This window comes from Lissotriton helveticus, chromosome 7 (assembly GCF_964261635.1).
Source record: "Lissotriton helveticus chromosome 7, aLisHel1.1, whole genome shotgun sequence".
NCBI classification, from domain to species: Eukaryota; Metazoa; Chordata; class Amphibia; order Caudata; family Salamandridae; genus Lissotriton; species Lissotriton helveticus.
In genome coordinates this window covers 1152407182-1152434401 of record NC_136068.1, presented here as the reverse complement: position 1 = coordinate 1152434401, position 27220 = coordinate 1152407182, and the positions used below count along the sequence as shown (strand labels likewise).

Here is a 27220-nt window from a genome sequence, read left to right as displayed (position 1 = left end):
AAATAGGTTTTTAGGAATGCATAATATAGAGGAGTGCCTGTATGATTTTAAGGGAAGGAAAACCCGGGAAATGGGCAGAAAGATATGGGCCCCCCTCAGGAAATGGAGGGAATCTAGACAGTGAGGTAGAAAAAGTTAAGAGGAAATGGGCATATGAATTAGCCATTCCAGTGTACCTATTTATTGATTTTGTCTTGCTATGAATTTTTTAACAACTATCTGTCTTTTAATATTTGCTAATTATTGTTGTTAATGTATTTATTCTGATTGTGCAACTGTGGTATATGTGTGTTGATTCTCGTTGTATACCTCACTCATCGTAACATCTCAATAAAAAGTATAAAAAGAAAAAGAAAAATGGGGAAAATAAGGAAAAGGAATTGGTTTGTGCTGTCAAGTTAACACCTAAAAGTGAGAGTCATCAAAAAGATGTTAAAGGTGAAGCATCTTCTAGCAAGGTAGTAAATAGAAAACAAGAAGGTAAATTTGATTTCTCAAAGGTAAAGTGTTTTAGGTGTGGGAAGATGGGACATTTTGACACTGATAGACAGTACCCGGGATGGAAGGCAACCTGTAGTAAATGCAAAAGGAAAGGACATTTTTCAACCGCTTGTAGAGGAAGGAATTATAAAGGGAAGGTAAATGAGATATTTTATGATTTTGATGAGCATGACAATGATAATGATGAAGTTGATTGTGGTCAAATTCTTGTACAAACAGTACACAATCAAGAGAGTAGAAGCTGCCCTTCGGATGAAATTCTTGAGGATGGTTATTCCACTAGGGTTTTATTTGACTCTGGAGCAAAAATCACTATTGTTACAAATGAATTTTATCTTAAAAATTTGAAACATAAGGTAAAACTGCTTCACACTGATGTCAGATCGTTCGCTTATGGAGGGGAGCCAATTTTATTTATTTATTTATTTATAAAGCGCATCATTTATCCCAAAGGATGTCACGGCGCTGAGGACTCTAGTAACAGATGAAAGCTGGATTAGCCAATTGTCGTGGGTCAGTCTTTAGGGAAAAGGTGTGTCTTAAGTTTTTTCCTGAAGTTGTTATAATTGGTAATTAACCTAAGTTCCACTGGAAGTTCATTCCAATGTCGTGCAGCCAGGTACGAGAAGGTGAGTCCTCCTGCTTTATTCTTTTTTATTTTCTTTGTTATGGCACGAGCAAGATGTTGTGATCTTAAAGATCTGGCAGGAAGGTAGAAGTGTAACTTATTCTGAAGGATAGTGGGTCCTTTATTATTGAGTGTCTTATGGGCATGACCCAAAAGCTTGAAGCCGGCTCTTTGGCGCATGGGCAGCCAGTGAAGTTGTTTTAAGCATTCTTTGGCGGAGCTGTATTTGCCTTTTCTGCATACTAATTTAGCTGCAGCATTCTGCACTACCTGAAATCGTTGAAATAGGTAGTCTGGCATGCCTACAAAAAGTGCGTTCCCATAGTCCAGCATACTGACTAATAAGGCCTGTGTGACTGACTTCTTACTTTCCAAGGGGATCCATGCAAAGAGTCTTCTTAGAAGTTTTAGAGTGGCAAAACGTTTCCCACACAGGGCTCGAATATGGGCCTGCATGGATAGTGTGTCCTCAATTGTGATGCCTAAATTTTTGGCTGAATGCTTAGGTGACGGGGCATCTCCCAGCATGGCAGGCCACCAAGAGTTGTCCCATATGTGTTTTGCCTCACCGAACAATAAAATCTCGGTTTTGTCCGCATTTAATTTGAGGCAGTGCTCTGCCATCCATGTGGCAATTTCTGTTAGACAATAATTGAGCCTCAGTTTGCTGTCAGCTTGCCCCTTCCCCAGCCTAATTATAAGTTGCGTATCATCCGCATAGGAGCATACCCCCAGACCCCACCGTGCTCCAATTTGTGCCAAAGGTGATACATAGGCATTGAACAATGTGGGGCTGAGGGATGCTCCCTGAGGAACGCCGCATTTGAGTTGCTTGGGTTTAGATAGGAAGGCTCCTAATTGTACCATTTGCGTTCTATTCGGCAAAAATGAGCCAATCCATTCAAGTGCTTTCCCATTTATCCCTTTTTCTAGCAAGTTCTCTAGTAGAAGATGATGGGAGACTGTGTCGAACGCCGCCGACAGGTCTAACAGAATCAGGGCCACAGCTTCGCCCTGGTCCAGAGAATTTCCAATACTGTCCGTAACAGCCATTAAGCTACTTGGTTATTTTTTGGGACTTATCAACTACAAAGAGAGGTTAGCCAGTGCTAAAATATACGTGTCTCAAAAGTGTGATAGTATTATAAGTTGGTTCACTCAAAGAGACCTGGGAGTGATGCTTGACCCAAATTCATCACCACCTATTATTTTGAAAGAGCCGTTTGTATCTATACATGAAGCAGTATCCTGTGTATCTCAAGAGTTCATTAATGATTTGAAAATGAAATTCCCTAATGTATTTTCAGAGAAGTTAGGATGTTTAAAAGATTACTGTCATCACGTAAAATTGAAAGACGCAGTATCTATCTGTTGCAAAGTGCGAAATGTGCCCGTGGCTGTAAGGGACCAGGTGAAATGTGAACTTGAGAAACTTGTTAGGGAAGGTATAATCGAAACAGTGGAAGGGACTGAATGGGTCGCTCCGATTGTCGCAGCTAAATAATTGTACGGCTCTCTTCGTCCCTGTGTCGATTTGAGAGAATTGAATAAAAGTGTAGTTACAGACCGTTATCCTTTACTCAAAATAGCGGATATGTTAATGTTGCTAAAAGGGGGTTGTGTTTTTAGCACGGTCGATCTCAGATCCGCAGATATCAAATCAGATTGGATGAAACTTCCAAAGAACTGACAGCTTTTGTGACACCGTATGGAACTTTTAGATTTGTGAGGCTACCATTTGGTTTGGTGTCAGCTGCCTCGGTTTTTCAGAGGGCGTTGGAGAATGTTTTGAAAGGGTTGGAAGGTGTCAGGGTATATCAGGATGACATTCTTATTTTTGGGTCAGACGAGGGACAGCATGATAACAGACTGTCAGATATACTGGAAAGGTTGAGTGAATCTGGGCTGACGGGTAAAATTGAGAAATCTAAGTTTAAGAAGGATTCCATTGATTATCTGGGTCACACTATTGCAAAAGGGGGAATTTTGCCAAAGGAAAGTTTAGTTTCTACAATTTCAAAAATGTCCTCACCAACTAATAAGGAGGAGTTAATGAATTTTTGGGGTATGGCTGAATATTACAGAAAATTTATAAGAGGATTTGCTTCCTTATGTGTGAATATGAGATCTTTGTTAAAGAAGGGATCTGAGTTTATTTGGGATGACAAGTGCCAAGAAGAGTTTCATCTGATTAAATAGAAGTTGAGTTGTGCCCTAAAGTTAAACAGTTTTGATCCGAGTGAAAAGTCGATTTTAATAACAGATGCCAGTTTGAAAGGTTTAGGGGCGGTGCTCATTCAGAAGGTAGGAGGGCATGAGAAAGTAATTATCTTTTTATCAAGAAGATTAAGAGGTGCAGAAACACGATACTCAGTGGTCGAAAGAGAGGTACTGGCTGTATTTTGGTCGGTGAGGAAGCTTAAAAATTTGTTGTGGGGCAGTACTTTTGAAATAAGAACTGATCACAAACCACTTTGTGAGATCCTTAAAAAGAAAGGAATCGATGCGGTTTCAGGCAGGATCACAAGGTGGGTTGTAGGCTTACAGGATTACGATTTTGAGGTGAAATATATCCCTGGGGGTTGAGAACAAAGTGGCTGATGCATTGTCTCGTCTTGTACCGAGTGATGAATCAAGTAAGGAGGATGATTTTGAAGAGGAAGACGTATTGGTTTGTGCTATTGAGGAAAGTGTCATTGATAGAGATAAATGGACAAAGGCATTAGAGGAGGATTTGGTTCTTATGGAAGAAATGAAACTTATAAATACAGGCTGGAAGATTATGCCTAAGGCTAATGAAGGTCTTGAGAAATTTTGGCATGTTAAGGATCAAATAGACAGTCTGTTCGCTGATCCTTTTCAGAGGACGCCGCCCCGCGGTCGGTGCCACCGTCCTGTGACCCAGGACTTGATGCTAGTCTATTTGTACCCCGAGTAAAGAACCCAATTGACACCACTGTGGCGTTCCTCTCATCACGTATTTAAGGAAACCCCTCGTACTGTCCACCTCTGATTGGAAACCTGCCCGGCGGCGCCCTGTGAAAAGACTCTTTCCTACCCCTCGGGACCTCGGATCCGGACCCCGATACACTGAGACCATTACCTCGACCCCGAGTGACCCATCTAAACGAATAGAAGTCTTCCCTCCCCAAAAAATTTCTTGTGAAACATCGGTTCCCCAGACTCCATTCAGTGCGTGGTCCCGTGTTTGATTCCTGACTCGCACCCGCACTGTGTCATTCTCAGAAACTCGGAGCCTACGGGCCTTTGGAATCTGAAAGCTCTTTAGTGTGAAATATTGTGTTCATGCCCCCGCCCACCGGTCCTCACCGCCCTGATGATGATGCAGCCTAAATAGGCTCAGCATCGAAAAGCGCATTGGCGTGACTCCCCTGGATGGCTACTTTGTAGTGTTTGTTTTACCATCTCATGCACATTGTCTTGCCTCCATTTTACAATTTCAGCCCAAGTGGCCATCAGATATCTTTACTGCAGGCTACCATGTACCATCGCTATTGCTTACACATAAGCATAAGAATGAGTGAGTGAGTGTGGTTGTGAGTGATAGTATCCTGAGTGTTTGTGAGTGAGAGTATCATTAGTGGATGACTGTGGGAGTGTGCGGGATCTGAATAAATGTATGTTATAATAAGCCTCTTTTGGCACACTGTATAATAGATTTACTATCACGTGATGTTTTAAATGTTTTTGAATATCCATGCTGAACCCCCTATAAAAACACTAGTCTGACCTATGAAAAATAAAATATATATTTTTCCATAATAAATGTGTATGGACTCTATGTGATGAATTGCCAGCTCTGACGTGTAACTCCTTGTCACCTTTTGTTTGAGTGTTATGATCCCCTTGTGGGACCTTGTAAGCTACCCTGGCAGGGTTTTCTCTTGTTCTATTCAGCTGTTATTTCCCTTGTTTCCTGCCAATATCCTAAAGCCTTACTGGGGAACCCCCTTCTATTTTGTTTGTTCAAGAAATGCTAATGCCCTGGTAACACCAGCCTGGGTTAATGATCTACAGCCTGGTCCTGTCAAGGAGGGTGGTGATTGGAGGTTACGTGAATCTTTGAGAATTGAAAATAGGAAGAGGTCTTTTGATTTGAGGAAAAATGTGAAGGAAACTCCTGTTAAAGTGGGTGACTGGGTTCTTATAAAAAATCCGTGTAAGAAAAATAAGATGCTTTCTTCTATGTTTTTGAAGCCTATCCAAGTCATCAAGGTTTTCATAAATGCTATCAAAACTGCAGATCACCGTATTTGGAATCTGAACAGAGTGGTGGAGGTCAGGGAAGACTTTGTTCCAAAATCTCGTGACTCTGATGTTCCGAAGTTAATCTCGAAGGTCTCGAGTTGCTGGTCGACTTTATTCATCGGAAGAATCTTCTCAAGAAGGGCCATCCTTCAATGTTCGAAAGTCATCAAGAGTTACTCGTACACCCATTTATTTAAAAGACTATGTAAATTAAAGTTTAAATTGTTATATGTTTGTTATGTAAGAAGGGCGATGTGTGGCATCCTGATGCTGCATGCTGCCTTAACACCCACTTTTGTACCGCTTTTGGCCGCCATAAGTGTGGCAGGGTATGCTCAGATGTGAGTCCCTTTCTCACTTTGCCACTGGATTCAAGCAAGCTGGGCTGAAGACTGCTGGAATGCCAGAAACCGGTCCTCGGAAGCTTGTTTCCGGTCCAGGGAAGACATGGCTTGGCAGTTCGGGCTGGACTGTTCCCTTGAGGCACAGGGTCAGACTGATTTGCATATAGCCATGTCTGAACTGGGGTGGCAGAGTGGGCTAAACGGTGATGGATTAAACCCAGATCTCTTGACTGGGTGTGAGTGTTTGATTGATTCAGATGCTCCGTCCATCACCACCCCCTTTTGTACCGCTTTTGGCCGCATAAGTGTGGCAGGGTATGCTCAGACGTGAGTCCTTTGCTCACTTTGCCACTGGGTTCAAGCAAGCCGGGCTGAAGACGGCTGGAATGCCAGAAACCGGTCCTCGGAAGCTTGTTTCCGGTCCAGGGAAGACATGGCTTGGCAGTTCGGGCTGGACTGTTCCCTTGAGGCACAGGGTCAGACTGATTTGCATATAGCCATGTCTGAACTGGGGTGGCAGAGTGGGCTAAAGAATGGTGAGTGGATTAAACCCAGATCTCTTGACTGGGTGTGAGTGTTTGATTGATTCAGATGCTCCGTCCATCACCACCCCCTTTTGTACCGATTTTGGCCGCCATAAGTGTGGCAGGGTATGCTCAGACGTGAGTTCCTTGCTCACTTTGCCACTGGATTCAAGCAAGCCGGGCTGAAGACGGTTGGAATACCAGAAACCGGTCCTCGGAAGCTTGTTTCCGGTCCAGGGAAGACATGGCTTGGCAGTTCGGGCTGGACTGTTCCCATGAGGCACAGGGTCAGACTGATTTGCATATAGCCATGTCTGAACTGGGATGGCACTATTGGATGGGATGGATTAAACACAGATCTCTTGACTGGGTGTGAGTGTTTGATTGATTCAGATGCTCGGTCCATCACCACCCCCTTTTGTACCGCAGTGCTGTTGCTAGGAGCATTGGAATACTATACACATCAGTACAGAATGTTATGATGTGAAGTATCAGCAGTTAGAGCTGGTTGGTTGTCCTTGCTGGATGTTTGCCTGTGGATTAGATCCTTTTACCAATAAAATCATCTTAATATTCAGCTACCTGTTCTGAGCATTTTTTACATTGGGACCACTGGCAGATCTGGTAGAAGAGCATAATGTGACGATTGTGTCGTACTCTGACGACACGCAGTTGATTGTGATGCTATCTAAAAATAGTGAACAAACCGCACTCCAATTCTCCATGTGTCTGGAGGATGTGGCAAAATGGATGGCAAGTCACTGTTTAAAGATGAACGGGAACGAAACCGAGGTAATGATTGTGGGAAAGGCCCCAAACATCTGGACTTCCGCTTGGTGGCCAGAGATATTAGGCCAACTACCCAGCCCAAAAAAGGAGGTGAAAAACCTCGGAGTATGGTTTGATTCCAGATTATCATTCGGTAGTCATATTCAGAAAGTTGTAGGGAAATGCTTTGGAATACTAAAAATTCTCAGAAAGCTCCTCGACGTATTACCATCAAATGCTAGGAAAACTATTGTACATGCCTTAGTGACCTCTCAACTAGACTACAGCAATGTACTATACCTAGGGGCATCCAAAAAGGGGCTGGCAAAACTCCAGTTAGTGCAGAATGCAGCCGCTCGCTAATTGCTAGGACTTCCGAGAAGAGCTTCAACAAAGAAAGCCTTGGCAAGACTGAACTGGTTGCCGGTTGAGAAAAGAATTATATTCAAAGCTATGTGCTACTGTCATCAAAATCTGTCAAAGAAGAGCCCACGGTACCTATACCCTCTAATAACTCTATATACCCGAGCCGGATCTTAAGATACAAGGATAGAGCGCCGGTAAATGTACCAAGAATAATAAAGCCACAATGGGGGCACGCTCTTTTAGATATCTTGCAGCCAAAACTTGGAATACACTACCAGAGGACCTAAGCATGGAGCCCTGCGAAACAGGTTTCATAGACAACTAAAGACCTGGTCATTCCCCTCATCAGCTTAGAGGTCCTCCAGAACCGTGGTACGAGCGGCGGACTTTGCCTTTCTTCCTTTCAGTGAGTCTATTTAGCACAGGGACATGCCCGTGGTGTAACCATGCGCTCTATAAATGGATTAAATTGGCAGCATCCGCCACAATGTTAAAAAACATGTTTTGCATATGCATTTACAACGTGACAGGCACCGCGTGGTGCCTGTCACCTTGTACATGCATATGTAGGGGGTACCACAGGTATCCCCCACGTGCAGCATATCACCCCCTCACCCCCTGGGGACCTGCAACGGGCCCCCAAAGGCATTCTCCGCCTGTCTTTTTGCAGTGGCAACGCCTCTGCAAAAGACAGGCATCATAATGCCCACGGCGGTGCCTGCACGGCACCGCCTCCATTGCCCCATGGTACCGGGTCCCACAAGGCGGGCAGAAAAGGCCTGCCTTGCGGGACCACAGCAGACGGTCTTTCCGTCCACCGCGGTACCTTTCACATTCCCACCGCCATCCTAATTTGGCGGTGGGAATTTTCAGGGTGATGGCGGGACATCCGCGACTGCCGGACCGGCGGTCCTCACCGCCAGGCCGGGGGTCGCGGATTTCCTGCCATCGTAATCGGCCCCATAGCCTCTGATGCGTTTCGGTGCATACCTGTCACTTATTGGAACACCTCGGAGGCTTTCTGGAGTATGTTTAAGCACGGCTGCTTCAGCCGTGGAAGGCTGCACCTCAACTAATACCGAAGAGCATTCTGTGTGGCTGTAAATTCTGTAACCTTATTGCTATAGAAGGGAGAGCTAAAAGTGACAACCTGTCCATCTAATCTTAAAACTTGCGCCAAAGGGTCCATATAGATGTCAAACAGGGATCCCTGACAGAATGGCGACATCAAAGATATCGACGTCAAAAATATCGAAGTCCTATCTACATAATGGTAAGTACAAAAATATCGAAAAAAAATATTGTTGTCAAAAATATAGGGCCCCATTAGGATGGCGGGCAGATTGCCCCCGCCTGGCCGGCGGTAGCCACCGCCGGACAGGTGGGGGCGATCCGCCCACCATCTTTGCTGCAAAGACCATCCGCCATATTACCATGGCTGGGGTGTCCGCGGCGGACGGAAAGACCGTCCGCCGCTTTTCCGCCCGGTCGCCAAGTCGACCGGGCGGAAACAGGGATCAATATGGTGGCGGTGTCTGTTAGACACCGCCAGCCATATGCGGGGGTTTCGTGCGGGGACGCGTTGTGGGCCCCCAGATGCTCTGGGGGGGGTGTGGTGCCCATGGGGGGTACCTATGGTACCACCCTGCATTTCATTGTACAACATGGCAGGCACCGCGCTGTACTTGTCACGATGTGCATTGAAAAGCACAACATGCATTTTTGCCATTGCGGCGGGCGGTGCTTTCAGCACCGCCCGCCGCAATGGCAAAAATGCTGGATGCACCTGCCAGTGTGGCGGGCGCATCCTAATGGAACGTGGGGAGCGCCATACCCTTAGCGGGCGGTCCGATTTCCCACTGGGAACCGCCGCCATCCTTGCTGCAAAGACCCCCCGCCATATTACCATGGCTGGGAGATCCGCGGTGGCCGGAAAGACCGTCCGCCGCTTTACCGCCCGGGTGACAAGTCGACCGGGTGGAAAAGGGATCAATATGGTGGCGGTGTCTGTTAGACACCACCAGTCATATTGAGATGTGGGCGGGAATGGGCCCCCGCAAGAAATCCTGCATGTCGCCACTGAAAGGCAGAGCGATACAAAAGGGGATGATGAACGGAGCATTTGAGCAAATCAAAAACTCACCCCCAGTCAACTGATCTGGGTTTAATCTATCATCATTCTTTAGCCCACTCAGCCACCCCATTTCAGACATGGCTATATGCAAATCAGTCTGACCCTGTGCCTCATGGGAACAGTCCAGCCCGAACTGCCAAGCCATGTCTTCCATGGACCGGAAACAAGCATCCTGGAACCGGTTTCGGATTCATATTCCTCATCAGCCAGGCTATCTTGAATCCAGTGGCCAAGTGAGCAAGGGACTCACGTCTGAGCATACCCTGCCACACTTAGGGCGAACAAAGCGGTACAAAAGGGGATGATGGACGGAGCATTTGAGCAAATCAAAAACTCACCCCCAGTCAACTGATCTGGGTTTAATCCATCACCATTCTTTAGCCCACTCAGCCACCCCATTTCAGACATGGCTATATGCAAATCAGTCTGACCCTGTGCCTCATGGGAACAGTCCAGCCCGAACTGCCAAGCCATGTCTTCCATTGACCGGAAACAAGCATCCTGAAACCGGTTTCGGATTCATAATCCTCATCAGCCAGGCTATCTTGAATCCAGTGGCCAAGTGAGCAAGGGACTCACGTCTGAACATACCCTGCCACACTTAGGGCGAACAAAGCGATACAAAAGGGGATGATGGACGGAGCATTTGAGCAAATCAAAAACTCACCCCCATTCAACTGATCTGGGTTTAATCCATCACCATTCTTTAGCCCACTCAGCCACCCCATTTCAGGCATGGCTATATGCAAATCAGTCTGACCCTGTGCCTCATGGGAACAGTCCAGCCCGAACTGCCAAGCCATGTCTTCCATGGACCGGAAACAAGCATCCTGGAACCGGTTTCGGATTCATAATCCTGATCAGCCAGGCTATCTTGAATCCAGTGGCCAAGTGAGCAAGGGACTCACGTCTGAGCATACCCTGCCACACTTAGGGCGAACAAAGCGATACAAAAGGGGATGATGGACGGAGCATTTGAGCAAATCAAAAACTCACCCCCAGTCAACTGATCTGGGTTTAATCCATCACCATTCTTTAGCCCAATCAGCCACCCCATTTCAGACATGGCTATATGCAAATCAGTCTGACCCTGTGCTTCATGGGTACAGTCCAGCCCGAACTGCCAAGCCATGTCTTCCATGGACCGGAAACAAGCATCCTGGAACCGGTTTCGGATTCATAATCCTCATCAGCCAGGCTATCTTGAATCCAGTGGCCAAGTGAGCAAGGGACTCACGTCTGAGCATACCCTGCCACACTTAGGGCGAACAAAGCGATACAAAAGGGCATGATGGACGGAGCATTTGAACAAATCAAAAACTCACCCCCAGTCAACTGATCTGGGTTTAATCCATCACCATTCTTTAGCCCACTCAGCCACCCCATTTCAGACATGGCTATGTGCAAATCAGTCTGACCCTGTGCCTCATGGGAACAGTCCAGCCCGAACTGCCAAGCCATGTCTTCCATGGACCAGAAACAAGCATCCTTGAACCGGTTTCGGATTCATAATCCTCATCAGCCAGGCTATCTTGAATCCAGTGGCCAAGTGAGCAAGGGACTATCCAGGCTGATGAAGGCTGATAGCCAGAAACCGGTCCTTGGATGCTTGATTCCGGTCCAGGAAAGACATGGCTTGGCAGTTCGGGCTGGACTGTTCCCAGGAGGCACAGGGTCAAGGCTGATTTGCATATGGCCATGTCTGACCTGGGGTAGTGTGGAGTGCAAAACAACGATGGATTTAGGCCCAGATCTCTGTACTGGGGTGAATGTATGACATTGTTCTGCATTCTGTCCATCAATTGTTGTTTTTGCATTTGTCACCCCGAGTGGGATGGGTATGCTCAGACGTGAGTCCCATGCTCTCCACACCACTGGAGTCAAACTATACAGGCTGATGAAGGCTGATAGCCAGAAACCGGTCCTTGGATGCTTGATTCCGGTCCAGGAAAGACATGGCTTGGCAGTTCGGGCTGGACTGTTCCCATGAGGCACAGGGTCAAGGCTGATTTGCATATGGCCATGTCTGACCTGGGGATGTGTGGAGTGCAAAAAAACGATGGATTTAGGCCGAGATCTCTGTACTGGGGTGAATGTATGACATTGTTCTGCATTCTGTCCATCAATTGTTGTTTTTGCATTTGCCACTGAAAGGCATGCAGGGATTTCTTGCGGGGGCCCGTTGCGGGCCCCCAGGTACTCTGGGGGTGAGGGGTTCACAAGTGGTGGTACCTCCCTGCATTTCAATGTACAACGTGGCAGGCACTGCATGGTGCTTGTCACATTGTGCATTGAAAAGCACAACATGCATTTTTGGCATTGGTGTGCGCGGTGCTTTCAGCACCGCCCGCCGCAATGTTAAAAATGCGGTATGCGCCGCCAGTGTGGCGGGCGCATCCTAATGGGATGTGCGGGACCACCACGCCCTTAGCGGGCGGTCCCATTTCCCACTGCTATGGTGGGCAGACAAAGTCCGCTGCCCTACTAATGTGCCCCATAGTTCTTAAAAATATAGTTTTTTTTAAATGTTTACAAATAATGTAAAATAAAATAAATAATAAATATATTTAAAATAAACATAGTTAAAATATATTTAAAATTATAAGTAATAAATATAATGTTAAAGAATAAATAAACATCTAAATATAAAATATAATATATATAGTTACTTAATAATATTTACAATTAAATATTATAATAACTTATAAATTGTTAAAAAACATTTTATAAATTATAAATACCTACATACACATACAACGATAACAAAAATAAAAATTTAAAAACTAGATATATTAAATAAATGTTAAATAAATTATACACTACGTTAACTAAAACAGTAACTGTTGGATAGCGTAGGGCAAAAATTACTATTCTAAATCCAGAGGGTGCAACAGTAGGGAAAGTGTTGGATAGCGTAGGGGTTAAATTAATATTCCAACTCCAGAGGGTGCAACAGTAGGGAAACTGTTGGATAGTGTAGGGGTTAAACTTACTATTCCAACTCCAGGGGGTGGAACAGTAGGGAAAGTGTTGGATAGTGTAGGGGTTAAAATGACTATTCCAACTCCAGAGGGTGCAACAGTAGGGAAAGTGTTGGATAGCGTAGGGGTTAACATTACTATTTCAACTCCAGAGGGTGCAACAGTAGGGAAAGTGTTGGATACCGTAGGGGTTCAAATTACTATTTCAACTCCAGAGGGTGCAACAGTAGGGAAACTGTCGGATAGCGTAAGGGTTAAAATTACTATTCCAACTCCAGAGAGTGCAACAGTAGGAAAAGTGTTGGATAGCGCTGGGGTTAAAATTACTATTCCAACTCCTGAGGGTGCAACAGAAGGAAAAGTGTTGGAACGGTTAAAATAACTTACTAATGATTAAAAAAGAAATTTAAGTAAATAGTAATTTGATTATTAAAAACCAATAAATTAATTAACAATACCAATCAATAATTACTTAAAAATAATTACAAATTTTAATTAATTAACAATTAAATTGATGATAAATACAATTAAATAACAAATATTAAAAGTTAATTACCAAATAATAATAAAATACAATTTCAATAATTTACTATACCACAAAACAATAATTATTTAAAAATATTTAGCAATTAATAATTAATTAAAAATAAATACCAATAACGTATACTTATTCAAATGTAATTACCAATTATGAATTAATGATCTATAAATACATTTCCCAAAAAGAAAATATTAATTATTAAAATGTTATTACTAATTAATAATTATATAACAAAAAATACATTATCAATACTCAACAATCAAAAAATATTTACTTAATTACAATTACATTTCTTCCCACCCTTTAGCCCTATTACCTCACAACACACTTCAATAATAAATTAATACACTTAACATAATTATCAATTAAACAATTAATACAAATTAATTACCAATTACATAAAAATAATTCCCAATTATTAAATATTTAACATAAAGTAATTATCAATACCAATAAAAAATAGGAAAATTACTTAATGACAATTAAATGACTCCCACCCATTCCCCTATAAACCCACAACCCGCTACAGAACTAAAATGCAAAATGTATTTAAAAATAATTACTAATTCCTAAACAAATTTAATTAATTTACTATAATTAAATTACAAATAAATCAATTAATAAACATGCATTGCCAATTAATTACAAATAATTACCAATTAATAATTATTTAACATAAAACTAATTATCAATACCAATCAATAAAAACAAATATTTACTTAATTACAATTAAATTACTTCCCACCCTATTCCCCTATAAACCCACAACCCACTACAGAATGAAAACACAAAATGTATTTAAAAATTATTACTAATTCCTAAACATATTTAATTAATTTACTATAATTAAATTACTAATTAATCAGTTAATATACATTAATTAACAAATAACTAAAAATAATAACCAATTAATAATTATTTAACATAAAATTAATTATCAATACCAATCAATAAAAATAAATAATTATTTAATTACAATTAAATTGCTTCCTGCCCTATTTCCCTATAAACCCACAACCCGCTACACAACTAAAATGCAAAATTCATTTAAAAATAATTACTAATTCCTAAAACAAATATTTAATTTACTATAAAATATTACTAAATCCTAAAAATGTAACACATATATTGTAAAACTAGTACAGTATAGTCTTGATTTCGATATTCTGTCCCTACGATAGTTCCAACTCGATATTCTTGTAGGTCGACATTAAAAACTCGATATTTAGACTGTTTACCATCACACAGAAATGGTGATAGGGAGCAGCTCTGCCGTGTGCCTCTTGATATACTAAAGCTGGAGGTCAAAACTCAATTTAGAAGAATCTTTGCCGATAAAAACTATAGTGGCCTCCTTCCAAGATCCAGGGATACGTCTGTTCTGCCGATATATTGAGTTAAATAGATTTTCCAGAACTGGAACCAGTTCCTCTATTAAGAGTTTATGAACTTCGTTCGGCAGGGCATCCATACCAGCGGCCTTACCCTTCCTGCTCTTAGCTAGACATGAACAGATCTCTTCCTTGGTTATAGGGGCATCAAGTTCCTCCCTACTCTCCATTGTCAAGCTTAGCAAGTGTGCCATACTCAGTCAAGTTGTAAGAAGAGCTTGAATAGGGGAAACCTCCTCTGTGTATAATTCAGAAAATAAGGATACAAGATAAGCTTGCATTTCTTCCATCTTGTCTTACCCCCCCCTTGAGTGTATTACCAACTGTCCAATGACATTCCTTGATCTATCTGTTCTAGCTTTCTACGTTAATAGTGCTCCTGCTTTCTCCCCATACGGAAAGCAGGGAGGCAGGGGAGAGGTTAGATCCGATACAGAACTTGCTATTTTGATAGTTTCTCGCTGAGAGAAGACCATTAGGATAAGGGCCAGATGTACGAACAATTTTAGCATGCGCAAAAAGGGTTGGGCATGCTAAAATTGACATGGCCATTGACCAACACAATTTTGCGAGTCGCAAATCAATTCTGAATCGCAAAAAAGTGTTTAGAGACTCGCTATTTGGAAGGGGTGTTCCCTTCCAAATAGCGAGTCTCAAACCTATGTACTAATGTTTTGCGACTGCAATTGCGGTCGCAAAACACTCTCAATTACCACCCCTTCCCCTCTACAAATGTATGCGAAATTATTTTTTAATTCATTTTAAAAAAAATTTTTTTTAATGCATCCCGTTTTCCTTTAAGTAAAACAGGCTTCATTGAAAAAAACTGCTTTATTTCAAAGCAGTCCCAGACATGGTGGTCTGCTGAGCCCAGCAGGCCATTATTCCTGGGAGGGCCTGTTATTCCCAATGGGCTCGGAAATTGCGAGAGGCTCATTAATATTAATGAGCCTTGCAATTTGTGATAAACACACTGTTGTACATTTGATATTGCGCCTCGCAATTTGCAACAAATTGCGAGGCGCAATATCAAATGGTCGTACATCTGGCCCTAAATGCCTAAAAAAATCTAGGGAGGGTTTCCCAGGGGTCTGGGGAAGGAGGGCAGGGTTGGGGTTGGGTGAGGGAGTTAGGAAGGGCACGAGGTGGGAAGCAGTGGGAAAAAATCTTAAAACATAAGTCCTCAAAATCACCAATATGTATGGATATACAGAGGCAGTCCTGTGTAGTATTAATGCCTTACCATCAAGATGTGGGAGGCTAACAAGTTAACATTTTTGACCTGGAATATAAATGGATTAAGGGGCAAGCATGGGCAGAGGTTAGCAATGATATACCTAGAAGAAAGTAAAGCGCATGTTAGCCAGATACAGGAAACTCACCTAGATGCTAGGAAAAGCTGAACCCTCTTCTCAAAATATCAGTGGATAGAGTGTTTTTAATGTCAGAGCAGACTGAGCCCTTTAAAGGTGTAGCAATTGTAATAAGTAGGGGGTTGGATGTGTAATAAAATCTTTAAAAACTGACAACTCTGGGAGATGGATAATAGCTACTTTGGGCTATGAAGGCATAGAGCTAGTGTGTGCTGTCTTCTACAGGCCTAATATTGATTCATTTATCTAAGTTAGAATGGAATGTAAAGGCGGCTGCATCTCCAATAGTAATCAGGGGGGGACATCAATGTTTTACTTGAACCAACACAGGATAGGTCTAATATGAGGAGCCATGATCATGCTACCCATGTGAGGCAGGTCCTTAAAGATATGCTGCATGATTTGGCGTTATTGGACGCCAAGAGGCACAGGATGGGAGCTAGACAAGGCTTCACGTTCCACAGTAAAAAGTATGTTTATTTCTCCAAGTTAGATTATTTCTTTGCGGATTGGGCCATTATAGACAATAACAACAATGACGACTTTACCTGGTCATATCGCAGATCATGCTGCGTTTATCATGTCCCTAGTAGGGTATGGTAGATCGCCTAGGCCAAGGTGGATGCTAAAAAGGGCCATTCTTTCTGATCCAGCGATTGCCGAGGTGCTAAAACGGGCAAATACAGCTTATTTCACTGATAATATTGTGTCCACCTCTCTAGGTGTGGTCTGGGATCCCTTTAAGGCATATATTACAGGGGTGCTGCAAAATCTAGCGTTTCTCAAAACAAACTCTGAAAGATTAAATCTTAAGAGATTGGAGGATAAAGTGGGATCGTTGGAGGCTGCTCTCCTGTGGATTGGCTCCCGGCCAAGTTTTGAGAGGGAACAGGCACAGAGTCTATTAGAAGAGGCAAGGAAAAATTGTAGGATTAAAATGGATCAAAAATGCAGAGCACAGTGGCACGCCAGTTGTAGGAACTTAGGGGCCGATTAGGATGGCGGGCGGGCTTTCTTCCACCCGCCACCCTATCGGTGCTGGGACCGGGGGAAATGGGTGGCGGGTGGAGGGAAATGTCGGGCACATCACCACCGCCATGCATGCGGGCAGTGGCGATCCGCCCAACATCGTAATCGGCCCCTTCGCTGCTGACTACATTCATCCTTTGATGCGCAAAGTGCACTTCACCACTCTTGCTCGCCCCCAGTACCCACAGCACCACAGACATAAAGTATCTGAAGAAGGTCACCACACTTTGCTAACTCTGCACAGAGCAGGAGCTCTGGGGCCTCGGGTCATCCAGCAAACACAGACAAACGAGGAAAGGGCCACGGCAGCGCGAAAACATCACTGCAGCTGAAGGTGCACAAGCTAGCTAGGCTGGCAATGTTTGAATGCCAATGGAACTCAGTATAATATTAAACTAACTCAGTAAGGATGCAGCCAAACATCATCAGAAAACTAAGTGAAAGAGGCCAGGCAGCAAACAGATGGAGTGGCGCAACTAGTTTGTAACCCACAAACAGGAACCACCACTGCATGAGCAACACAAACAACCTGAGCGGCTGATCCACGAGATTTGATGACGTAGGATAGAAATATCTGGATTCTGAAAGAGATGAAATGCACGGAGAAGCAGCATTTAATTTCATTTGAGCTAAGTAAAAGTAAAGTATTTCAAACAATTATAGAAAGGGGTTTAGGGCATGGCACGGCGCTGGTGCCATGATTGCTCGGGCCTCTAACTCGGTTCTTAAGTCTGTTTTGCAGAAACACGTGACCGGCACCGCGGGCAAGAAAAAGTAGTGCTGGTTTATTTTATTACTTACTGAGTTACTGCTGGTTGGCACTGCCTTCATTAAGAGGCTTGCTGCTGCTTTAAAATGCCCGCCTCGAAGTGCTAACTGGTGGTGACTTGTGCGGTGCATCTGTGCAGGGGTATGGTCCATGGAATGAAAAAAGGTTATGCACGCTGCTGCAGCCCACACCCCATAGAACAAAACACAGCCCAATCAGTGGCCCTCCCAACGGCAACACTGAACTGAAGGCACATTCGCATGGATATGGATTTATTATCGGGCTCTCTCTCTCAGCAGCAGAGCAACACTCTTCTTCACTGAGGGACTCCGGAGACTGTAAAAGAGTGCGATGTGAGCAACACTGTAGTAAGTCAGTCAATTAGATTTACTTTGACACATGATGTGCAGGGTGCAGTGCAGTTGCATCATTGATGTGAGTTGGCAGTGGTAGTGTAGACACTGCCCTGATTAATAAGTGATGGTGATAAGCACCGGAAACCACCGGCACAAATTAAGCATGAGTTTCTCCCACATCAAAGCTAGAACCAGGTATAAATAGGAAGATCGACTGCTCTACTGCTGGAAGGGCTGTCTTGTTGCCCTGCTTCAAGAAGGACTGCCCTTCTGCCTGAAGAGGGAAGTCTGGACCTACTCCTTGAACCCCGAACCACCAGGGTGACTCCAAGGGCTAGCAGACGGTACTTCTCTTATGAGCTACAGGAACATAACAAGCTCCAGAACCCCACACTGCATCTGCCCAATTTCCCAGACTCAACTGGACCTTCATGTGCCCTTCGGCTGGCCTCTGCTGGAGTGAGACCCAATACCCAAGAGGTGCCCCCCAGGTCCTAGCCCCTTGGCTGGCATCAGAGTGCAATCTTACTGGCCCAACTGTGGGGTCCAACAGAACCGAGGCAGCATGACGCAATTTGATGTACTGCGAAGCAGAACCTCGCATCACAGCACCTCGCAGTTCCTGAACAGCAGCCTCTTGGAAACTGACCCAGCACAGCACAAGACCTCACATTGCACACCTCACAGATCCTGGTCAGTGGCCTCTTCGGAATCTACGCAGCACCTTCGCGTCTCTTTGCAGCACCTTTATTGCTTCTCATTGGTGGCCTATTCAGAACCGACACAGCATAATGCAGGACCTCAAATCTCAGTCCAAGTACAACCAGGTACATTGTCCAGCAGGCAAATCTTGGTCCTGTACCTGGCCCGCGCTCCATTTAGGTCAGCATTAACTTGTGAATTTGTCCTGGTCAGGCATAATCAGATAACACCATTTGACACTGTGCTTTTTGGCACCACTTTTTTCTAAAACGTTAAAATGTCTTATTTTCACTTCTATCAATTGGATTTTTGTCATTCTGGTATTATTGTATTCATACAAATTTACTCTATTCATCTATATTGGTGTGGGATTATTTGAGTGCTGCATAAGTACTTTACACATTGCCTCTAAGTTAGGTCTGACTGCTTTTGTGTTAAGCAACTTGAGGTTTAAGCACAGGTTAATTTAATGGGTTTGGTGCTTCACCATGACAGAGATTGTGGTTGTTGCTTGAGAAAGGTACTAGGCCCCCTCAATCAAAAACCCAATCTGTCACAGTTATGAAGTGCTATATATTATTATTTTCAGAGTTATGCATGTGTATGACAAAATTCATGAAACAAATTGATAAAGCTGCAGTAGGAGGTAGGGCTAACTGAATGGAGCAACTTAAACACAAAATATGTTTAACAGAAAATATGTCTCAGGAAATGCACTGGCTAGAAGTGGTTAAATCCTAGCATAGTCTACCCACATATGTTACATAGATAATTAAAAGTGCAATCTATGCTTTTTTGTCTAAGTGTAAACAAACATTCTTTGGCCTTCAATGTAGGTGCACAAATTTCGGATGCAAAATGGGCCACAACTTGTGGAATTTGGTGTTTACTTCACTAAAACCAGCATGTCCTGGGTATTTTTGCCCAGTAAATGTTTGCAATTGTGACCTGCTGAAACTGTACTGGAGTTAATTGAGGGGAGGCAGTGTGCGTCATACAATTCATAATTCCCATTTGTGTGGTAGTAGCAGTTATTTCACATACCAGAATTTAACAAAGCACTAGTAATGAGGGCTTTAGTGTAGTTATTTTGTAACTTTTTTTGAAAAAGCAGCATCTTAAGCAGTGATACATGTATTTCAATTATCAAACCTTTTTTTACGCAAATAGAAATGTTTTGAGTGGCCACTTTCTTCTTCTTCCGAAACACAGAGCTCGCCTTCTTGTCTTTATATTCTTTGCGCAGGCTGCAGGCAACAATAGCAGAATCCTGTGAATAAAAAAATTGACACCAGTGTTGGACTGGAAGTACTTTATTTGGGTCTCTGAGAAGTCAGAATAAAGTCAAATTTAATCGCTGTGTGAACAGAAATTCAAGGATCTTGTGCAGTTGAATATTATGTTAATGCATTGAAATTTTGCTCTGAAAAAGTTATCAACGCTTTTTGTGACTGTGTCTCCAGTCAATTCATTTGTTGTCTGGGGCAGCATAGTACTACACACGTTTTCAACTGTGCCTTCTTTTCAGCCCCCATTCATAAGGGACCTTACTTCCAACTCAATAATATGCGTTTATATTTCAGGTGCTTTAATTTTTGCAACCCACTGAATGTCTTAGAATAATCACGAACCACATTAATAAGAAACAGATGATAAATTAGTGGATGCAATGTACTGAGTATTTAAATCTTCAGTATTGCAAATGATCTTTCAACTATTGTGGTCAAATTTCATTGACAGTGACTAACGCAAACAACAACAAAATTATTAATTCACTAGGATAGATTTACATTTTCCATAAACTGCCTCAAAATACCCAGTGGATAGTGTCTTGGTGCTGCATATTAGGCCCCCAACTGCATTGTGGATTGCTTCCTATTGCTAGATCAAGGGCCTCAAATTTCGTTAAAGGTAGACTTCTAGGAATTTGTGAGAAATTGTATTGTTAACCCTCTGGTAGCTTGACACAAAATCAGTCAGCTTAGAGGCAATGTGTAAACTATTCATGCATCACTTAAACAGTTATAGAGTTACCCCACACTCATCCTACATGGATTTCGTGTAGACAGACATGAATTTGGTGCCCTTGTCAGACACTACTTCCTTGGGAACCCACCCAAGTAAAAATCCACATTAGGGTCTTAACCACTGCAGGAGCACACCTCAGAGGTATGGCCTCTGGGTATCCGCTGGCGTGGTCCATCCAAACCAGGATAAACATGTTGCCTAGAGCAGATTGGGGGGCAAGGGTCCAATAATTTCAATGCCCATCCTTTCAAAAGGGTTGCCAATGACAGGTAAGGGAACCAGGGGAGCCTTCAGCTTTATTCCTGTTTTCCTACTGGCCTGGCAGCTGGGACATGACCTACAGACTTCATCTGAGGCTGTCTTCATCCAGGGCAGATAGAAGTGTGTGACAAGCCTGTCAAAGGCCTTATCCTGTAAGGGGTATGTCAAGGGCCAGCCTCAGGAGGAAGGCTATGGGGCACCACTAACACTCTGGTTGCCTTAGGTTCACCATACAGGAGGTCATTCTTCCAATATATGAGGTGATCTCTATAGATGTCACCAGCTGACTGGACCTCAGCTTGCTGGCTGCATCAAGCCCTTCAGAGTTGGTCACTCTTCCTTCTGCCTTACAGAATTCCTCCCTGGTGTGCTCACTATCTAGTTGCCATCCAGCAAGCCCAGGCAGGGTTTACAGGGCAGCATTGCCATTCCTGGGAGGCATGAACCTTTACCTTGACTGTGGGAGGTTTTGGGGGGTTGGTTTCCCATGCCCAATTACCTTCCCTTTCCTGGCAGCTGCTGGGCCATTTTTCCAGGCTCTAGGCTCCCTTGACCCCCCTCTTGGACAGCCATTGACTGGTGACCCACTGCCTATACTTGGAAGTATTGGAAGGCATGTGGGCTTTAGTCAGCATCGCCTTATTACCTAGGGACACTAGGGTAACCTCTGCTTGCTTTCCCACACAAACTAGGAAAATCTCCTCCCCACGTACTATACTAACCAGCTTGGGAGTCTGCCCATCAGTGGGGGACTGTGCTCTCTTCGAACACGTATCAAACAAAAAAATGCCAATACTGTTCTCCTTACTCTTATTTGAATTCAGCGATACATACGAAGGGAACAATATGTCTTGTCACAGCTTTTTATCGGAATAAATCTATTTATTTTTTCATTTACTTTTGCTTCATTATTTTGGTTACATTTCACCAATTTTACATTTCAAAAACATCTGTACAAAACATACACAACATTATACAAATTTTTCATAAAACATTACCCTCTACACATTTTCTATTCATACTCTCAATAACCACATTCCTCAAACATTCTATCTCATACATACACATACACCACACACTATTTACACTTCAATTATAATATTCACAAATTGCCATAGAACAAGAGTTTCTCAAATTTGTAGCAGTTGGAACAAGATGTTGATAATCTTATGGCTCAAAAAAAGTTTACGCGTTTCGAGCTCGCAATAGTTTTGGAGTTCTCAACAGTACCAAAAGCTCTATTAGAGAAAGCTTGTGTGTTTGCTGTTTATACCACGACGCTGAACAATTCGTTTTGTAGCCAGCATTCATAAATTTTTCTTAATGTGCCTGGCCTTTAATTTTTGTAGACCGGCACCGTGTACAGGGTTTTCTAGTCGTTTGCAGGCTGCCTTGTTTAGGCGTCTGCATCAGCCGAAGGTGGAATCACGCTCGGCGGGTTTTCTCAAAAGCGATCTTGGGACACATGGCATCTCCATTCACATGCCCAAACTTGTAATGCTCCTGACTCTTGGGGACAACCTATCTTCCTATCCCATAAGCTATTGCTCTTTCGGTCAGAATAGGTTTGGGGTTCCCTACCCCTGAGAACTGGTTTGGGGGTCTTAAGAGAACTCCTTGTTTTTATTTTTTCTCTCCTCCCTCTTTCTTCTGGTGGGAACCCTGATCACCATTTTGAAAATCCCCTCAGATGCCTTCTTGGACACTCTAGTCCTGACCCAGAGGTCTGCCTCCTTAGCAAGCTCTCCGGGATCAGAGAGTTTACTACCAACTAGGAGTTGGTGCAGTTCTGTAAACCAGGTAATTAGCACGTGCTCTTTCAGAATCAGCGTGCACAACCTAATATAGTCATTAACTTTGCTACCCTTCACCTAGTCACAACCTTGCTGGAATAATCTAAGACTTCCACCCAAAACTGTTTTGGGAGTTTGTGTCTGTCCATGTACCTAAGGCGGTACCTTGAAGGAGTCAACCCAAGTTAAACAAGTACAATGACCTTCATGGGAGCATATTGTATCTGTTCCTCCACCTCTAGTGTTAAAAGGGTGTCGCTTTCCACTGTGGCAATGTGCTTCCACAAGCTTGCTCCCCAATCCCCTTCTGAGACCCTGTGCATTCTGAGGGCTACCACATATGCAGAAAAACATTTATCTATATCATGTCCCACCACATAGCTCCCCAGTGAATACTTAGGGTACACATCCACCATTGCTGCTAGACTCTACTTGCTTGACTTTGATATCCAGCTCTCTCAGACTTAATTTACAGGCTATTCTCCACTCCTCCATGGCCATCTTCATTTCCTCCAGGGCCAACTTCGTTTTCTCAAGGGGTCGGGTGGGCCTCTCCACCGCCCTTATTGCAGCAGCCTTCTCCTAGGCTGCTTTCAATCTCAATTTAGCCATCTGCAGCCTGGCCTTCCTTTCAGCTTTCCAGTCCTCCAGTTACTCTAGGGACAGACTGTCGGAAGGCCCAATGCTCCCTGCCCTCGAAGTGGACTTTTCCTCTCTGTGGAGTTGCAGCTCAGGAGCGGTGCCCAGGTCCTCTTCCTGCTCCTCCATAACCTCCTCTTCTCGCTGTTCACCTGTTGTGACTTCCAACTGGGGCCGCTGATAACACAACCCACTGGCAGGTGCAGACTCATCTCTCAGTGTCACTTTTGTTCGGGTCCGGCTGGTAGTTTTCCATTGTGGGCGAGGCCAAAGTCCCCCGAAAGGTTTATCATGTATTAGCGAGTGTTGGGACATCAGTCCTCTCGATGCGCTCCTTTGGGTGAGGTTCTGATGGGGCTCCCCTATAGAGATGTATGCTAATAAACGCTTGTTGTATCTTCTCCACTGTCTGACAGACTATTCATTTAGGAAGGCATAATAGGTGGACATAACCCGCATCGCCCTTGATTCTTCCATGTCCTACAGATGGCGCCCAAACAGGGACTCCGCTTCACGGCCTCCTTATCTGTAATCAGATCATAAGGGCCTGTGTGGTACTTGTGGGGACCCCGATCCGCGGAGAGGCGGATAGGGGGTCCCCACATCTAAGACCGACTTTTGTTCTTGTAACTGCTCCGCCTCCACGATCGGGCGGATCCCTGGCTAGTGGCCCTTGGCTGGAGTCCTCAAGACAAAACCTTGGAAATGACCATTTGGTCCGAACAGCCGGCAGTGGAGAACAACCTGTGACCTGTGTGCACCAGGTGAGTGATTTGATTTATGGAAAACTGACGCCATTTGTATAGAACTTGGTGGGTCTGCGGACCCTTGAAGAATTCAGAGTGCTTGTGAGCAGTACAGTGGGCCAATTAGAAATTGGTTATTTTTGTAAAAGGGTGCAGGAATGCTCACAGGTAATCTGCCAGACCATTTGGTGAAATTATATGAGATTTTTTTTTAAAAGACACACTGGGTTCGCAGTAAGGTGTGAGCCAACTGCCAGTCTTCGGAAAGGTCCGCGGCAGGCTCCGGAAGCTCTGGGGAAGGACTGGAGCAACGCTAGCCAGAAGGGTCCCAGATGAGGTCCAGAGAGGGTATCGGAAAGGTTCAAAGAGGTTTGTAGTTTAAGCATATTTTTTTTGGTCTCCTGAGTAGTCTTTAGACTGCTGTGTTCTGTTTTGTATTGGTCTGGGGCTGAGGCCAGTCCTCTGGTGTGGGCATGAGCCGACGGGCTATGTCCGGTATTGTACTTGTAAAGTGAAGACACGTGTTTTGTATTGCTTAGACACTAGTTAATGGGCTGTGTCTGACACCTGTAACAGTGTTAAAAACTGATCTTGGTCTTGTATCTAATGGGTCTGTGGACTCGAGTATGATTTCTAGGAATTGTTCTTCAGCATGCGTCATAATTGTGTGCTTTAGGGCGGTGTGATTTGGAGACCGGTGTAGATGAAGACGCGGGTGCAGTGAGTGCGTGTGTGAGAGTCGACAGAGGTCTCCAGACAGTTAATTTTCATGAAAGAATGATTGATGTTGTTTCGAATATTTTTATGAATGGGTGAATCGTTTGTTTGCCAAAGACTGTGTTTGTGCCTAATTGTCAATGCCTTGTTTTAGTAAGTTGGGATGCGTTGGGTGTCATTGTCGCTCTGCGGATGCGTGGTTGGAAGAGAGCCAGTCCGCACCTCTGGAGGGTACCCCGAGATTTGATATCTATGTCAAACATGGTATTGCCCCTATAAGGTTTAATACACTGTGGAACAAATATACTAAAGACAATGTTGAATTGAAATGACCACTTACTGGTTCATTTGATGAACAGAAAATCAACTACTTGTAGGACAAAATGCTTTCTAGGGGGAGTTGGCAGTCTTTGTTCAACTCCTTGAGGGTGTGGCAGAAGGAAGCAAGGCAACGACTCTTGAGAGAGGAGAAACTGGCTAGGAAAAAAGAGACGCAGGCCATTACACAGAAAGCAGTAGCTTATGATAGGGCAAAGACGGGGAAAGGGATAGAATGTGAAGACAGGAGGTTTCGGTTATAGGTAAATAGAAGCTATCTCGCTAGAGAGGAGGGAGATGAACTGATTGAGGATATTTTAGACTCTCGCCCACTGCTGTCATATGCCCCACAGCGGTATACCCTATAGTTCCGGTTTCAAATTATCCAAATGCAGGGGCTGTTCTTTCACGACACCCGCACCTTGACCTCCCAACCCCGACAGGGAACTGATGAAGCTCCGCTTGTCTCCCCTCCTTTTACACCTCCTGTCCTGGATGCCTCTTTGGGGGGGGCTAGTTCTGCATTCACTTCATCCTCTGCAAGCACCACACCCCAGTCAGCGATGCAGACCCCAGCGCATGGACACCCCGATACTGACCAATCAGTGGCACAGGATACCCTGAGGAGAGTGTTAATGCGTTCAGCGGTAGGAACAGAGGAGAAACAGATTGCAGCGAATCAAGCAGCTCAGTATGTTCTGCACATGATTTATAGTGTAGAGGATATTTGGAGTATGATGAAGGATAATGAGCCCTTCATACAGCAACACGCTCTTAAGCACATGTCGAGCACTTTGATTGAGTTGTGTGAACAGTGTTTTCAGGGGATGGCACCGCAGATTATTTAAGACATACGAGACAAGTGTACATGACGGACATGGCCCCTGATGAGGTTTTTAGTGATGTAACTACCCTGGTGGATTATAGGGGTCGATTGCACCAGAAGCTCCCATTGCTAGGGTTCCAGAACCCTATGAGAGAGGTGCACCCCATCTATCATCCAGAGGTACCAGAATTGCGTGATTCTACAAATACTGTAATTAGACAGCGAGTTAATGCTCGATTTCAAGAACAATGGGTTTACACTCCTTGGAAGAGGAGTGAGGTTCTTTCTCTGAAGGGTCAGTTACCAGACCCGAGGAAGAACCCGACAAGTACTACAAGGAGTTGACGGAAGTGGCCTCTTCCACTATAATGATATTAGCTGACATAGAGTTATTCTTCAATTTGTTGGTACCAGTTGACATCTGGAGACAAGAACATGATCAGGACCATACGCAAGAGTTGGGTGGAACATGGGATGAGATTAAAGCATGGAATAAGGAGTGCAAGCCTGGCGAGAAACCGAGGGCAGAAATACTAGCCTTACTGGGACGTATCCTCACTTACATGCAAGACCATTGACTTATTGTCAGTGAAATTGCTCTCCCTCCCTCGCAGCTCCACGATTAAGTGAGGCCTTCCCCTGAGCCCCTGCACTCTCGAGTGTTGGTGTTCGAGGCCCTCCTCCACCCGCAGGTTTCACCTGTGCCTCATCCATGGTGGTCCTGGGGACTTCTGTCTCCATTCTCTCGCTCCGCTTTTTCTCTCCTTTTTCACTTGTTTTTTTCCCTCACTTCTATCTCCCCCCTTCACTCTCCTTCTGGATCTTTCCTCCATTTTCTGTTGTTTTCCCCTCTTTTCAAGCTCCCCCCTTCACTCTCCTTCTGTGTCTTTCCTCAATGTTTCACATGTTTTTTACCCTCATCTCATTCTCCCCTGTTCACTCTCCTTCTGTGTCCTCTGTGTCTTTCCTCCACTCTTTCTTGCACTTTTTCAGCCATCTTTGCACTTTTCTCTCTCTTTTTGCCTTTTTCAGCCCGTTTTTCCCCACCTCTGCTGCCCCCACGGTCCCCTCCAGCACGACCAGTACAACCGGCCCAATCCAGCTCCCCTCCCCGCTCCTGCCTCCCAGCTGTCCAGCCCTCCCCGACCCCTACTTAATGGCGGCCGTACGAGGACAGACGAGCAAGACCACTCTCGAGTGTTGGTGTTTGAGGCCC

General features: G+C 44.2%; 1 protein-coding gene across 1 annotated transcript in view; it reads right to left on the bottom strand.

The window, feature by feature from the left end:
• The window catches only part of LOC144770056 (ABC-type organic anion transporter ABCA8-like), a 2854033-nt gene that overhangs the window by 231329 nt on the left and 2595484 nt on the right, over nucleotides 1–27220 (bottom strand). Inside the window, exon 30 of the mRNA XM_078654287.1 lies at nucleotides 19829–19946. Within this exon, the coding sequence (XP_078510413.1) occupies nucleotides 19829–19946 (118 nt within the window). The remainder of the gene's footprint in view (nucleotides 1–19828; nucleotides 19947–27220) is intronic.